Source organism: Carassius gibelio, chromosome A19 (genome assembly GCF_023724105.1).
Source record: "Carassius gibelio isolate Cgi1373 ecotype wild population from Czech Republic chromosome A19, carGib1.2-hapl.c, whole genome shotgun sequence".
In the NCBI taxonomy this organism is placed as follows: domain Eukaryota; kingdom Metazoa; phylum Chordata; class Actinopteri; order Cypriniformes; family Cyprinidae; genus Carassius; species Carassius gibelio.
This window is the reverse complement of record NC_068389.1, coordinates 23,022,508-23,039,501: the sequence shown is the minus strand read 5'-3', so window position 1 is coordinate 23,039,501 and position 16,994 is coordinate 23,022,508. Positions and strand designations below refer to the sequence as shown.

The 16,994-nt window shown below is 37.1% G+C and overlaps 1 protein-coding gene across 1 annotated transcript in view; it reads left to right on the top strand.

Moving 5' to 3' along the window:
- LOC127934968 (ribosome biogenesis protein bop1) overlaps positions 1-16,994 on the top strand; it is a 72,176-nt gene that overhangs the window by 1,568 nt on the left and 53,614 nt on the right. The window contains exon 3 of the mRNA XM_052532559.1: positions 8,883-9,032. Within this exon, the coding sequence (XP_052388519.1) occupies positions 8,883-9,032 (150 nt within the window). The remainder of the gene's footprint in view (positions 1-8,882; positions 9,033-16,994) is intronic.

The following is a 16,994-nucleotide window of genomic DNA, read 5'->3' as shown; positions in this document are numbered from 1 at the left end:
TTGTGCGTTTGAATAATGATGGGCTGTAAATGGGTTGGGGCTTTTAAAAAGCTGTCAATCAAAAGCCATGATTTTTACCGCAGGAACTTTACCCAGGAACTAGGGACTTTGGCCTGGTACTCGGTGTGTTTCCACCGCAGGAACCAGGAACTAAATAAAGTTCCGGGTAAAAAAATGCCCCTCAGAAAGTCCCTGCTGCGAGGTGGTACTTTTTCAAAGTTCCGGAACTTTCGGGGGCGGGACTTGGGCGCTAAACATCCTGATTGGTTGAGTTCAACCACCATTTATTCAGATCAACATTTTCAAAATATTACTGTAATTGTGTCAGGAAATGTATTTTTGAAAGTATTTCGGGTGAGAATGTAGTTGTTTAACCTGTTAAATGTCACCGTCCCGTATACGGGACGCCTACATTTACTTCAATATATAACAATTATATCCTAATCTAATCATGACAAACTATATATCATTGGAAAGGTCTAAGACTCCTAAATAGATATTTGACCACGTTTTGTTGTTAAAAATTATGAAGGAACAGTAAAAGATTAATTTATAAGAAGAGTGCACCTCAAAACATATACATCATAACATGAGTTCTGACCTTTGTCACAAAAAATCTACTCCGCTTCCTTTTTCCCTATCACATGTTTTAGTAATCATCAAAAATTATATATCATTTGAAAGCTTATATACTCCAAATTCATCTTATGAAAACCATTTTGAAATCGAACACTGCGTTACCATGGAAATCGTACTTTAAAATCTTTTAGCGTGGTCCTCCCCCTTAGTGGGAGGGGTCATATTCCAAATATATTACGGTCTTTTAGAATCAAAACTTTTCATAATCTTGACAAAATACATATCGTTGGAAAGGTCTGAGTCTCAAGATTCCATATTTGGTGGTTATTTTGTCATAGACATAATATTGAAAGAGAAATTGATACATTTGTGACAAACAAATCCATCCAAAAAATTCAATGCAGTTTCAATGGCCCCCGGTGGCTTTTTGTGGTATAACGCCTAAACAAAATTGCATATGAACCTACATTTGTTTTATATCAACTTCAAATTTGGAACACAACTTATTTAGACATATGGCTTTAATTTTATAGCAATTTTGGATTAAAACATATTTTATAAAATATTTATTTTATATAAAATATAATAAAAATAAAATAATAAATGTATTTACAGTAAATTTAAACTTCTATAACCTTTTTATGCTTTCATTTTTTTAAATGATTTCACTTCTGCAATAATCTGCAGATTGTATTCTTTAAAAAGAGACCAACCTTTGGTCTGTATTCAAAAGCGTTTATGAATTATAACAATTTAAGTGTGAATAGTGTACTTTCACGTGTATGTTCAAAAATGGGGGTGACAATTAAAAGGTTAAAACTCAAATCTGTGGTTTATTTATAAAGTCAGCGCCTATTTAAAAATGTGTTTCGCCGATTTCAGAGACGGTCAGCTCCATGCGATCAGCGGGAGCTCAGTGCTAATGTATCCACCAAGAAGCAGCCTCACCTCGGCTAGACCTTCTGATGTGTGCCGCTGGCTCTGATGTCTCTTTAGTGGTTAAACATAAAATATAATTCAGCTGCGGGGTAAATCTAACAGGTTTTCTTTCTTTAGAATTCGGAAAGTCCAATTTTACACGCCTATAAGACCCAGTGATGCTTATGCTGCGTTCACACCAAACACAAATAGAGCGCCTGGCGCGAATTATTTCAATGTTAAGTCAATGTAAAGACTCGTTTACACGCGTCTGGAGGTCTCGCTGCGCAGTAGATGCGAATTCCCCTCTTTCACGCATCTAGTTACAGGAGATTCTGAGTTATGAAAAGGACCATTGCAAGCTGACAGTTACCGGCTTTTGTGGTGGAAAATTGGCAGTAATACCCCCACCTTGCGCAACTGTACCTGAGTGTCCCTGGGACATCAGTGCGGTCGGAGTGTGTCTTCTCAACAGCTGGACATACAGTGAATAAAAAACGCTCTGCTTTGGAACCCGAAAATGTTGATCGATGGCCCTAGCCTTTTTACGCATTTCATTATGCCTGTCTAGTGCCACCTATCCTTAGTGTCGGTTACGTTTAGAGCTGCAACTAACGACTATTTTTTTCTGTCAACTAATCTAACGATTATTTTTTCGATTAGTCGACTAATCTAACGATTATTTTTATTACAATAAATAATTAATCTAATGTTCTTTTTTTTAATTAGCTAATGAATCCTTTGGATAACTTTACCAAAAAATATAAGTACAACTTCTAATATAATATTTCAACCTTTATTCATTTTCAACTTATGTGGTTGAAGTTTTTACAGTATAAAATAAATAAGAGGCAAAGAAAATTATTTTACTATGGTAAATATGAGCTTATGATAGCATTTATAATGGTTGCAGCACTAGTTACGTTCAATATAAAAAAACACACATGGCCTGTTCTCAAGTCCATTTAAAGTTTCATTTTTTGAACAGTTGTTTGAAATGGATTGAATCATTATTTAAAATAATCTTGGAGATTTTTGAATCATCTAAATCATAAATGCAGCCGGGTTGAAGCCTGCAGTGATGTTTTTCTTTTGTTATGGCAGCCATCCCATCTGCATATATATTTTTTCGAGAATGTTGCACTCCTGTTGCTGTTTGTTATTGTGCACAAAACGTGATGCCAATAAATAAGAAATATTGCTGACTTGTGCGTTTCCAGCGCTCTCTTTACATTCAACCGTTATTTGACGTTGAAAAAGGAAACGCCTTTTTTTTTTTTTACATGGAAAATCGATTTTACAATCGATTCAATGAACACTTATGTCTTAAAAATCAAAAATGATTTTTTCACAGAAGTCCCTAGCGTACTATGTAATGTGAAACCACGCAGACCTTCATCACCAGTCTATTTGCCTAATCTTCCCAGTACTTTTGACTGCGGTGGAAACGCAGAAAGCAACGGGTCTGGGGGGAAAAAAGTTCCTGGTACAAATGTTCCGGATAATTTCGGTGGAAACGCGGCAAAAATTTACTTCTGTTGGGCTCTTTTAACTTATAGGGCCCGATTACAGCTCTAGTTCAGAATAATCTGGTCCATATTAATCACACATGAGACTTCTAGACTATAAACATATGTCTTATATTTATTCTTTAGCACATAGCTATACATTGATGCCATTAGAAAATTGATCACAGTTGGTGATATGCATGAAAGTTTGAGAACCTCTGCTTTTCAGTGTTATATACTGTGCTTGCAGCTCATTGGCCTGTACAGATGTGATTTCCATTTGAACTCCATTTGTTATTGCCAAATGTATTGCATTTAGCTGACTCTGTCATATTGAGTGTCACATTTCCAGGCAGTGTTTTGGAATATACTGATTCCAAAGAGAATTTGGAAACTTCAGCCAGACGAATGTCTGCATGTCATCCCATTTTGTAACATCAAAGCAGCTTGCTTTTACTTAAAAGAACAACACTAGTATTTGCATTTATTATTTTAACAGATGATTTTATCTGGATATCTAAAGCAATTAATTGTAATGAGGCATTAGCATGAGAAGTGATACAAATATAAAATTTCTGACATTTTCTGGAACAGGGATTCTCACCCTTTTTGACCCCATTGTCCAAGAAAACTACAATTAATTATTTGCAAATTGCATTTTCTGCACCGTGAAATATTTAAAAGAGTGATGAACAAATGAAGAATATTCATTATAAACATTTCAATTACTTTTCAAGGTTTGAAAAATCACACTTTAAAAATTCACTCAAAGACATAAGCATAAACTAAACAAAAGAAAATTAAATAGATTATTTAGATTATTTTATTCATTTAGATTATTCAAAAGTTGATTTGTGAACATAATAAACTTACTGTAGTATGTGTATATATAGTTTAATTTATACTAAATATTTATTTCATATTAACTATTATTTATTACTTGTATATACATTTTTTATTTTATAGGATTATACAAATGTAAAAAAAATTTTTTATACTGTTTTATGAAACTTATTTTCAATCATTTATGCCATTTTGGCCCCCTTGAAAATAGTGTAAGCATAGAGAATAAAATATACATATATATATATATATAGAGAGAGAGAGAGAGAGAGAGAGAATTTAGGGAGTTTCAATACCATTCAAGTACTGAAGTGCTAATAGAAAAGATTTCTAAAATGTTTCTAAAAACATATAAAAAATATTGAACAAAAAACTTTTTGTTGGTTTGAAATGACGAAACAGTAAATATATGCCTCAGAAAATGAAGACCAAAAAATGTTGTGTAATTTTGTAAATGTCAAATGTTAGTAGAACTTGTGGGGAAAAAAGTGAAGGCAGCTTTAAGAAAAGATCCTGTTGCATTTGGGCAGAGATGCTGACACTCGATTGATGTTTTATTGTCTAATGCAGTGACATTCAGATGTTTTTAGTTGTGACCTAATTGTCCAAATACTTTTTGGCTACTACATCATTTCATTTCCACTTCAGTGCCATGAGTGAGAAAAGATGCTGTCTCTGGACTTCTCTCTAGCGTCCCCCAAAGGCAGATCGCTGATAATGTGAGTGCCACTGGCTGCATCTCACCTTATCTGCTCCACAAACCTGCTGCTGCTTTCTTTATTAATGGATGTCTGAGGGAAGGAAGTCGATTGTCAAACCGTCATTCTGTGTGAGTCGATTTGTACTCGTATACAGAGAAACCAGTGATCTTTGTAAATAGCAGACATCACTGCAGTCAAATAATGCCTCACTCCCCTAGAGAACAGAAACACATGAGTTTCACATTGTTTAATTGTATAAATAACACATTTTGCAGCTATGTATGCCTCAGTGTCAACATATTGCAACATAAGTTTTGTAAATTATTTTTACAGTTGCAGAGTTAAACTTCTCAGAATCTACAAAGTTATAAAATATTTCGACAGTCTTGTAAACAGCATTTTCTTTTTCTTTTTTTATTCATGTTTTGGTGAATTGGTAAATGTTAAGTGGGCTGCTGATAAGAATTGGCCTGATCTGTGTGCTAGTGTAGCATTAAGGCGGTTTACATCAGAGCAGAATCGTATGGGCAGCACCTTCAGAGTGAGGCTCAGTCCGGGCCAAAGTGTTGCGCTCCCGCGGATGTGTCTGACTCACCGCGGGACAAGATCAAATTCACAGCTTTGAAATCTCTCTGTCTGGCCTTACAGCGGAGACCGTGGGACGTATTGTTCCCGTCTCAACTTTATAATCCGCCCCCCTTAATTTCCCCCCTGTGCTCTTTTGTTGCGGGTCTTCTGAAAGCGACTGAGTGATGCACACCAGGCAGAAGTTAACGCGGCTGCTAGAGACGTTATGATTCCCGGGAGAAGTCCCGCCGCCCTTGCAGCAGTGTGTTTGATCCAGCGGCAGCCGCGCTCGCGCCGTGGTGAGTGGGTGGGAGATGACATCGGGACGGGGGCGGAAGAGACCGGAGGGGCTCGTCTTACCTTGAAACTTTCTCTCTCGCTATAACGCACGCCTACGCGTGACGCGCGCTCCAGACACGGCTGGTCCGCTTCCATCTCTACATGTGAATTGCTCCTCTGAGGTCTTGCGAGGGCCAGATGGAGGGTTCCGGATCCTGAGGTTTTTAATTGAGAGGCCACGGTCTTAATCAAGTATTAGCGTGAATGTTGATGAGTGGCGTCGGATTGCTCCATCCGCAGCTCACTCAATAACTCAACCGCAGTTCAGAGGAAACAAGCGGAATAATGAGCGACTTGAGGCTTTCGGAGCGGAACCGGGACGGTCCGCCAACAGACATTAAAAACACGTTATTGTGCAAACATACGTGGAGTGTGTGTGCGATTTAAAAAGTCGTGCTCCAAAAGCCTGTCAGTGCTTTCATTTCTTCTAATTCGCATCTTGGAGACTCGAACGCGTTTGTTTGCAGCATCTTCAGTCCATGGCCAGACCTCGTGAAGAGCTCGTTTTTAATGTGAATCCACACCGCGTGAGCTCTTCTGTTCTGTCTGGTCAAATCATCTGTCAAATGACCATTTCTCTTCCCCCACATCCTTCTTTTACAACCGGACTTTAACGAGTGTGTTCGGATCCTTGACTGTCTGGTTAGCTGCGAGATCGCATCCGAGAGCATTGGCAGATTAGACCTGGGTTATATAGCTAAATCATTTTCTAATTTGATCACTTTTTGCGTTTATCTCTTCTTGTAATAGTTCTGATTCTGACATTTTATTTGTAGCTAGTTTATATTTGTTGTAAGATTCAGAATCAATTTTTTTTCACAGTTTAATTAAATCAAGACATGTAAGTGTTTTATATATACATTTTTAATGTATATGCACAAACTCAGTACAAAAACATTTAGTTTAAGCATTTTAATAGCCTACTACACCTTTGTGAGAGGTTTTTTATGTTTTTTATGTTATGTTTTTGTTCTCACCGGGCTGCTTTTATTTGATCAAAAATACAGTAAAAACTGTAATATTGTGAAATTTAAAATAATTTTCATTTTGAATATATTTTAAAATAATTTATTCCTGTGATGGTAAAGCTGAATTATCAGTACCAGTAATTACTCACTTCAGTCAGTGTCATTTTAATACGCTCCATTGATGATCAAGAAACAATTATTATGATTATTAATTATAAACCATTATTTTTAGGGTTCTTTGAGAAATTCATAACAGCATTTATTTGAAATAGAAATCTTTGTGACAGAAATGTCTTTATTGTCCAATGTAATCCACACTTGCTTAATAAAAGTATAAATTTCATTCAAAAAAAACTTGCTAATGATAGTGGTTTATATATGCAATATAACAAAGTGATAAATGATAATAGCCTATATATTCTTAGTAAACCAGCCATATATTTAAAAAAAATTTTTTTTCCATAAACTGTTTTTTGAGTTTAGCAAATTAATAATCGAATTGGATTCATAGATCAACAGACAGTTTGAATTGATTCACTGTTGTTTGTTAGAATTAATGACACTTCAAATATCTGTTTTAATGTTTTTATACTTACAAATTGCAAAGCAAGGAAGAATCAACTAGAATAATGAGAGAAACGTGACAAAGGTCCCCGTGATACTCACAATTTTGTATTTGGAAGCAAATGCTTTGTGAATGGATTTGATATGGCTGCTCATCCTAACAGGTCACGTCCTGATTTGGCCTGCGGTTTAATGACTCCGAGCAACCGGTGTCATACCCCCAACCCTTCTTTTCCAAAACTCTGTTTCAGCTTGTTTTTAGATCTTCAGCACTAGCGGAAAAATTGTCCGTCCCTCGGGCTGCACGAGGCACTCCGGAACACGGGGCTCGAGCATCTTGATGTGGATTTAACTGGGCTTGGGGGAGGAAGTGTTTCACTTAGCTCTGCAGTCCAAGAGATAGCGGGACGTTAAGGAGCTGTAAATCAGTGCAGGTTGCTCACCTGCCCCATCTCGGGCTCGTGGGAGACGCGGCGGCTCAAAGCTGTTCTTCCTCTCGACCCTGTTAGGAGGTTTTCAGTCTGTTTGGCCTTGTCGTGACTGATGGGCTGTGGTAAATAACAGGCGGTACTGTGAGCTTTCATCCCCACTGTCCTGGCGTCTCGGGCAGGATGTGAGGTTCTGGTGACTGCTTCTCAACGGCACACGTGTAAATCACGCCGAAGAAGTTTGTGCGCGAAATGAGATAAATTGTATACCTGAAACATGTAGACTCTCATGCTGCCATAAAAAGACGGGGTCTGGAAAACTCTGTACTGAAGTATGTTTTTCTACAACAGCATTAAATAACTGGCTGCATGTACTTGTGTGCTGAAAAATTGATTGAAAACGCAAATTGAAAACTGTTCACATTTCATTTTAGTTAATTTTGCAGGAATAAAATTTGATAAGCCTTTATATGCAAAAGTTTTGCATAGTTACATTTATTTTTGAGTTAGTTTTAGTTCTTTGTGTACATTTAAGTCAAACTACATAAAAAAAGACAAATGTTGCTTTGGCAAGTTGCTGAAATAAGCTTGTTTTTCACATTTATTTCCGTTAGCATTTATTTTACTTCATGTAACAGATTTTTAAAAATGGTTTTAGTTAGCTATAATAACCCTGGTACATACTAGTTGCATACCATTACTATGCTAATAACAAGTATTTGTTACATTACAATATGACTTAATTTCATTAGTTTCATACAGTTATGCAAGGTATATACTAGTCACAGAACAGTGTAAATAATGCAAATTGTAATTATTATGGTGTACTGCAAACTTTTTGTTTTTAATAATTCAAATGTTAAGTTTGTTTTTAATTCAAGTTTTTCTTGCTTAATTTTTGTTGTTAATATTTTAATGTAAATTAATGTCATTTTTATTTTATTAATCTGCATAAAGTACAACACACACCAATTTAGTATATAAATAGATTAATTTTTAGATTTGAAACTGAGAACCTTTTTTTCACATTATAAATGTGAATTTAATTGGTATTGAAAAAAATCCTTGGTTGGACAAAATAATAAAATATATTTTTTGCGGTCATTTGTAATATAAATTTGCATAATACAATTCTTATTGTATTCAAATCTGCATAAAGTACAACAAATACTATTATTTAGTGTATAAATGCATGAATTTAGACAATTAACGCTAATAAATAAGTAATTTTTTTCACATTACAAATGTGAGTTTAACTGGTATGGGAAACAATTTAAGAAATGTAAAAAAAAAAAAAAAAAAGCTTTATCGGGATTGGATTGAAAATGGGATTCACTCAAAAATTATTTTGAGGCTTTATTTTTCTTAGAATGCATTTAATACAGTTTATAGAAAATATTTGTCCATGTTTGAATACATAATCTAAGATTTCGATCACAGCTAATTATTATTTTTTTTTTTCTACAGACCGATGAGCAACATTCAAAGGAAAAAAAGAAAAAGAAGAAATCTGCAGGAAAGGAGGGAGGAGAGGAAAGTGTTGCGTCCGAAAGAGACAGCGGCCTCCAGATTTCCTCTCAGGTGGACGAGTATGAGCACGACACTTCTGATGAGGAGGTAAGAATCTGTTCATCGTCCAGACCAGGACAAGCTCAACATCTCAAAACTCGGAGTCCGATTTTGTTTGAAAGCTGTTTTTCCATGGCTGGGAGGGATTTAAAGACAATACTGACTTTTAAAATGTACTTTGGTAAATGTAGTTTATCTCAAAATATCATAGTTACAATGCTACAGAAACTACAAAACGGTGCTAATGTGATATCGGCCACCACTGCCATAACACAGTTTCTGAAAGTTTCTTCCATTGTTTGAAGGAGCCGGAAGAAAGTGTGAGACCATTTTGAAAAAAATTATCCATTTCTTCTTGACAAAGAAATTAGCAAGGTTTTTGGATTTTAAATATGGAATATTTAAGATTCTGCACTTTAAGTAAAAATGATTTCAAATTGTGGTTTTGTTGATGTCTGCTCCAGTAGCGCTGTAAATAAATGTCAATTCAGGTGTTTCACTCAAATTTTCATGCAACTTCTAACATCACTTCAGTTTGATCACAAATCACAAATCAGTTTGAAAAGAATAGTTCACTACTGGTCTCAGACTGTTGGATGTTCGATGTGTCTCTTCATTTCAGGTCACTGAAATATCCATGGAAATATTTTTTTGTGCTCAACTCTTATTTCCATTCACTTCCAGTTTCCAGTTGAGCGAGCCTGAATATCACCATTGTGTCCAGGTGTTGGCGCACCTGCATCTGTTACGATATGTCCTTTGCATGCCGTCCTCCTATCATTTGTTTCCAGATGGCCATTTGACTTTCAACTCTTTTGACTTTTATTTGGATGCATAACAAACACATAATTTGACTACTTAAGGGAATTTTGGGCTCTTTATGAACGAACTATGTGAAATACCATCTTCATTTCACAAAAAACTAAAATGGCAGGAATTCATAGTTTCACATTTAGTGCACTTTCTTAGTTTGAGTCAGTTTTATTCAGGTTGCTTAGGCTACGTTCACACTGCAGGCAAATGTGACCCAAATCAGATTTATTTTGCTCACATGCGACCCAGATCCTTTTTTGTCATGACAGTATGAACCGCACAAACTGCATGGAATCTGATCTTTTCCATTCTGATTTGTGCCACTTCAATATGTGGCACTAAATCCGATCCATGTCAGATGTTTTGCGATGTGACCGCAGTGTGAACGGTCATGTCGGATTTCATGCGGCTTTTACGTCACTGTAGTCTAGATCGACATCCGTCATAATTCTGAGCTGACGGGAGACACTTCAAAGATTTTACATATCCAAAGTTATCAAGACAGTAGCGAAAGGTAATCAGTGGAAGTATGATGTGTCAGAACTTGTGTGTATTACAGTGACAACTCTACAAACAAATCATGAGGGATCTGCAAACCCTGTTTGTATCGTTCTTTTGTACATCCTGGTCAGTTCAGAACCATGATCTGTTCACACTGGAAATCTGATATTGGCCACAACAGCAATGTGAAAAGCTATAAAAAAGAATTGGAATTGAGCACTAAGGCTTGCAGTGTGAACGTAGCTTTAGTCTAGGTAATGACAGCTGAGGCTAAAGTCACACTTTAGTGTACCTTTAGAGCAGTGGTTCCCAACCATGTTCCTGGAGGCCCCCCAATACTGCACATTTTGCATCTCTCCTTTGTCAGACACACCCAATTCAGATCTTGGAGTCTCTACTAATGAGCTGATAATCTGAATCGGGTGTATTTCATTAAGGTGACATGGAAAACATGCAGTGTTGGGGGGCCTCCAGGAACATGGTTGGGAACCACTGCTTTAGAGGAATGGTTCACCCAAAAAGGACAAATTGAATTTTTTTTTGCCTTAGGCCGTCCAAGATGTAGATTAGTTTGTTTCTTCATCAAAAGATATTTGGAGAAATTTAGCATTGCATCGCTTGATCATCAGTGGATCCTCTGCAGTGAATGGGTGCCGTCAGAATGAGAGTCCAAACAGCTGATAAAAACATCACACCCATTCACTGCAGATGATCCACAGATGATCAAGCGATGCAATGCTACATTTCTCCAAATCTGTTCTGATGAAGAAACAAACTAGTCTACATCTTGGATGGTTTGAGGGTGAGTCAATTTTCAACAGATTTTCATTTTTGGGTCAACTATTCTTTTCAAGGAGTAATAATGGAAATCCATTATTGATGTTTGTTGAATGACATGACACTTAATAACTTCTGAATGACAAGAAGACTAAAGATGATTTAAGTGAATCTTAATATAGCGGTGGCTTTTTCTGCTTCGTTTGCACAGACATGATTACTTCATTGTTCCGTAGAGGGTAATATGGTTAGTTGTGTAATGTTTCATGTAAAGGAAAAAGATTCTTGTCCTGTTCCTCAGGCTGGAAGTGTCTGAACCGCAGTACTTGATACTGTTCCCTTACCCCTGTCAGACGTTACCACATTTCTGTAATGTCTCTGTTGGCTTTTTTGAGGGGAGGCCGTGATGCACTCCTGCAGTAAGGAGCTCTGTAACATCTCATATTTACTTGTAGGACCATTAAAGAATTCCTCCTCAGCTCTTTAATTTACATGCTCCATTGAACACCGCTGAACCCTGGCACAATGCGGTCTGGATAATTTGCCAGGCCATGCAACCTAAACACAGCAGCCATCCAAAACTGTTCTTGGCAATCTGCTACCGACCAGGAATGTTTTGCAGAAGTGTTATTGTTCTTGGGTAGCTCCCCGATTTCAGAGTGACTTTTTAATACCCCTTCGTAGTCATTCAGAACACATCAGGAACACTGACTACCATCATTTAGTTGGTGAAAAGGGTTATCGTAAAAGAGCAAGGAAAGGTGGCTTGCTCATAGGAGTCGATTTCAGCAGTGATTTTCTATTGAACTCAATGAATTTGTTACAAAAGTGTGTGTTTTTTTTTTAAATGAATTTAGAGATGTACCTTCTTGGAGAGAGTTTTGCTATGCTGCAATGTAGTTTTTACAGTTTTAAGTTTTCATATTTTAATGACAGTGTCAATATTTTGACATGCAATATTCATTTATTTTAGTCCAATTTATTCCATTCAGTTTAAATAAGTTTAATTCACAATAATGTTCAAAATGACAAATGCAGTAATGTTAATTATGGTTTTATAGTTTTCATATTTTGATGTAAATGTCTTTTGAATTTAGTCAGTATTTTATGTTATGTATTCATTTTACTTATGTATTCATATATTTTATTGACTTAGGCTGATACTGAATAAATTCAGTATCAGCATATTTTGATTTAAATGTCCATTAAATTGTCAGTATTTTGTTCGTTTTAGTCTTAACACATATTTTCTCTTGACTTTTTGTGATCAACAAAAATAGCATTTGCAAGATTACAAAATGTTTGAAAAAAAAAAAACATTATCACACACTAACATTCTGTACGTTTAACCAAATATGTTATGTTTTTTTTATCTAAAAACATTTAACAATAATTAAATATTTATTAAATATTAATTTATTTATTTGAAATTATACACTTAGTTGAAAACATTTCTAGCTAAAATAAATTGAATATTGCAGTGTTGCTCTATCATGATGTACCAATAAGTTTTTATTTTATTCACTCGCGTTGTATAAATTCCCATTGGATTATTAGCACACTGAAACATAAACATGCTGTTTGCACTGTAAAATATACTGTATAATGTGTGTGTGTGTGTGTGTGTGTATATATATATATATATATATATATATATATATATATAAAAAATTTAAAGCTGGATGAATCAAACTAGTCAACCATATGAAACAATAGAAACTAGTCTTCAGTCTTCAACAGCCGATTAGACAACTATTATAGAATCCTGGACCTTTTCCTTCTCCCACTGGAATAGATAAAGTCCCGCCGTACATTCACTATTGAATGTTAAATGCATTGCTAATAGTGTTTCCGGTCATCTACAGGTGGCTCCTCTCTTATAACCTGCGGTCCTTCAGTTGTCTCATATGGAGATGAGAAGGTGTGAATCTCATTAACTTGTCAGTCTTGTCTTTTACTTCTCGTGCCGTAGGCCTGATCTCTGCGGTGTTGTCAGACGTCTCTGCGTGCGCCGTGCAGATCTGCGGTGGTCTCGTGGACATTTGGCGTGCGCTAAATTAGCCCCCCTTGTCGGGAGACGGCAGATTGGGTTGCCTCTCCGTCCCTTCGCAGCTCTCAGCACAAGCGGTCTACAAATAAAAATCCAGACTTCTAAATCCCCTGTTTTTCATCCTCATGTCCCCCTTTGTAATAAAGGGCTATTTCCTGTTAGCCGAGTGAAGAGGGAATACACAAGAGTGCAGCGTCTGTCCGAGACAGAGCCGGCAGGAAGGGGCTTTTCCCCCGCAATGGCTTTTCCATGTGCTCTTCAAGATGAATGAAGACACATTGTGGAATTAAGGGGGAAAGGGGCTCTGGCTCCCGGCCGCAGCTTCAGCTTCCTGCCGCCAAGCAGCTACCGCTCTCGAAGACTGAGACCTGCACAGTAGCCTCCAAAGATGTGTGTGTTTTTAGTGTTCAACAGGAGGTAAAGCGGGTACTTTTATAAGAAAGTTGTGATAAAACCAGATAGACCTACGTGGTGATGTCATTTAACCTGATGACCTTTTATTTTTGGTGCTCATGGATGGACAAGAAGTGAAATCGACACGTGACCAGATTGATTCCAGTAGTATTTAGAAGCTTTAAGATAAGAGCTCAAACTTTTATCTTTCTGTCTATCTATCAATCATTCTGTCATTGTCATTCTATTGTTCTGTCATTCTATCATTCCATCTATCACTCTGTCTATCATTCTATGTGTCTACTAAACTAAAATTAGTTATGTGAATATCTTTGAGTTTTAGTTCTACTTTAAGTTTAATTTCAAGTTGCAGTTCTTCGCTCAGTCTTCCACTGTTTGAATTAGAAATTAAGCCATTCTCAGGTAAATTCTGAATGACACGCAGTCCTGGTTTTAATGTTTTCGTAGTGTTATTTTTACTTTTCAGAAAGTCATTCTGCTATCTGCCCATAGGGGGTGCAGTTTCTGCTATCTGCTTGGCAGTCACACGGCTAAAATCTTATTTCCAGTGTGCCGTTAAGCCATGGATGGGTGATTCTCTTTTGAGGTTTTTCAGAAGAGCTCTCTCTCTGGGCTCTAACGTAAAGCTCTAGTGACAGGTAGCGGATCGAGGTCAGGTCTGTTAATCACATCGACTGACTGATTCCAGATTCCGGTCCAGTGACCCACTGAGGAGCTGTCATAAGTGGAGGAAACTTTACATCCTTTGCAGTCTTCGTAGAATCAGGCACGTTCCAAAACTTTCGCTGACCTCAGTGGTTGCATGGCAGCTGTTTTGTTTTAATTGGGAGGTTTTATTTAGAGCCAGATATTTGCATATGTGGTTGGGCTTATAATGCAAGAGTCTGGCTATAGCTAAAGGACATGGGTGAGCATTCGATGGATCTAGTTAGCGATTTCCTCCAGTCCCAAATGATGTCAGAGTAATTAAACGTTGAGGAGGTTTTGCGGTGTAGAGAGTTTCTTCAGGTGGTCAAATCTCACTCAGGAAGGTAAGGGCTGGCTTTGTCATTTCCGCCCAGAGATTTAAGAAAGATTTCGGCCCACGCCGTCTGAAGAAAAGAGCCCTGTTTGCTTTCCCATACAAAATAAAACAAACACAACCTGTAATACCGACTGGTCAGGTGTCCAGATTGCTCCAGAGTTAAGAGGTAACCCAGCCTTCCCCTCCGGGGATCTGTGCCACCCACTCCTTGGAAATATGAAATCTGTCAAAACCAAGACGTGGTGCATATGTCTCGGGGTGAATTTTATTTGTGTTGCTCTCTAAATTTTGGTAATCCCGAAGTTTAATTTCATGATTGGGCCATTTCCAAACGCCGGACTGATGAGTTCCAGATGGGATCTCAAATGATTGCGGTCAATCTTACGGCAAGGAAAAAAAGCTTGAATTTTAGCAGTTCTGGGCTTTTAAAGGCTAATTTGGGGAAGGGACCCTAAAGCTGTGATATATAACTGTTTTTTTGTTTTGTTTTTGACTCCAGGTTAACTGTGCTTGTCTGTATAGGGGTGTACAATTTGGCCAAAATGATGCAATATGATGCATTTCCAAGTGAAAATTAAGTTGACCCAAACTCAGAGAGGATGCAGAGATGGAGTTTGTGTGGAGCAACAAACCGAGACACCGAAAACACTGGTGCATGTTAAGCTGCTCATGTGTAAATGAACACAGTGCCATTCTTCACTCTGAAACACACAGTGCGTACATTTAATTAAAATGCAGCCTTTGCGATTTGAAAATCCCACTGAAACACATTTCAGTTTTATTTCAGTTAATCATGCAGCCCTAGAAGAAACCCCATTTACCTCCCCCTTCATGACTAGGATTGGCAGCATTTCTATGTCGCTACATGTAAAAGTTGCGGCAAAGCATTGATATGACCTAGTGTTCCTTAGCTGTCCACCTTTACCAGTGTTATTTTCTTTTCCTTTGTCTTTCCATTGGAGGCTCCCATTTTGATAGGCATTGAAAGGTTTCAAGACTCTCAGTGGAGGAGGAGATTTTTATTACCAGCCATCAATAGCACTTTCCCATTGTCTCTGAATACCTGAATATCAGTTCCACTCAGCTTGTAAGTACATTTAGAGAGCAGTGACCATCTACAAAGCACCAAGATTGAAATGGTTGAAAAGGTCCTGTATACGCAAAGCTAATCAAAGCAGTCAACGTGCTTTTCCTGGACAACGTTTCTTTTAAAAAATTCGGCATCCCAAGCGGACGTCTGGGATGGTCCTGGCTCTCTGTTCAAGCAGCAAATTCACATCAATTTATGAAACGGGAACCGGGGGGTCGTATCCATTCACCCTTGGCAGCCCAGCACCAGTTGAGACCTGAACTCACCTCCACCTTTGACCCTAAGGGTTCTGCAGAGCGTTCAGCACCTCTCACTGCTCCTAAGTCACAGTCTGCTTGCCAAGTGAAATGATATCCCTGCTTGGTCAATATTCCATCATTCACTTTCTTTGCATTGTTACTAAACCAGCTTAAAAAAAATGAACCTGCATTGCAAAAAGACTACTTAACACTGAAATTCCTGGAAAAAAATGTTTGCATATGTTTTTGTTCAGTTTCATTTGAAACATCAGGCTTTTATGACTCATATAGCATGAATAGAATATGAAGAAGCATGGTATGAAGCTCATATTCTATTTGAATTGCTCTGTAGTTTCAAAACCTAATACAATGCAATGGTGATTGAGAGCGAAACACATGAATGTTCCTCAAAAGCCTGATGTATGATATTAGATACTAGGGCTGCCCCTTTCTGAAAGATTTCTCTCATACACTCTGAACATCAGTCAGTCAAGCATTATAATATGAGATTATGATAGTCAAGCATTATTTAATGGTAGAACTTTAGTCATTAGAAATAAAACTTGGTAACCGTGTATGAATGCATATTTGTCATTTTAACTGAACTTTGGACTGGTGCTGGTGTTTAAGATAATTTGAGTCATTCAGTGTTTCTGTAAAAAAAAAAAAAAAAGGGAAATAACTACCATAATACTGATTAAATAATAATACTTAGACTAATAACAATATAAAACACGTTAAGGATTAATGAGCTGCTGGGTTCATGAATATTAATCACATTGCCTACATTCGCTGGAACTGATTTGCAAGCAACAGATGAGCAACAGCCAATGAGATTGCCTTTCGTGCATTAGTTCCACCTACTACTGGAGAAACCGTCATATCTTATGTTTGTTCTTAAAAGCTGGAGAGTTCTTAGCCTCCAACTCACACAACGGCTAGTAATAATCAATTAAGCCATTAGACGACTAATTGAACATTTTATATTGTTATTATCAGCCGTTAACAAACCGTTAGTTACAGACACAGACCATTTTTCTTTCTGTAACTAAATGATTATTTATGACCATAAAAACATTTTAGTCTACTAAGCCTCTTCTCA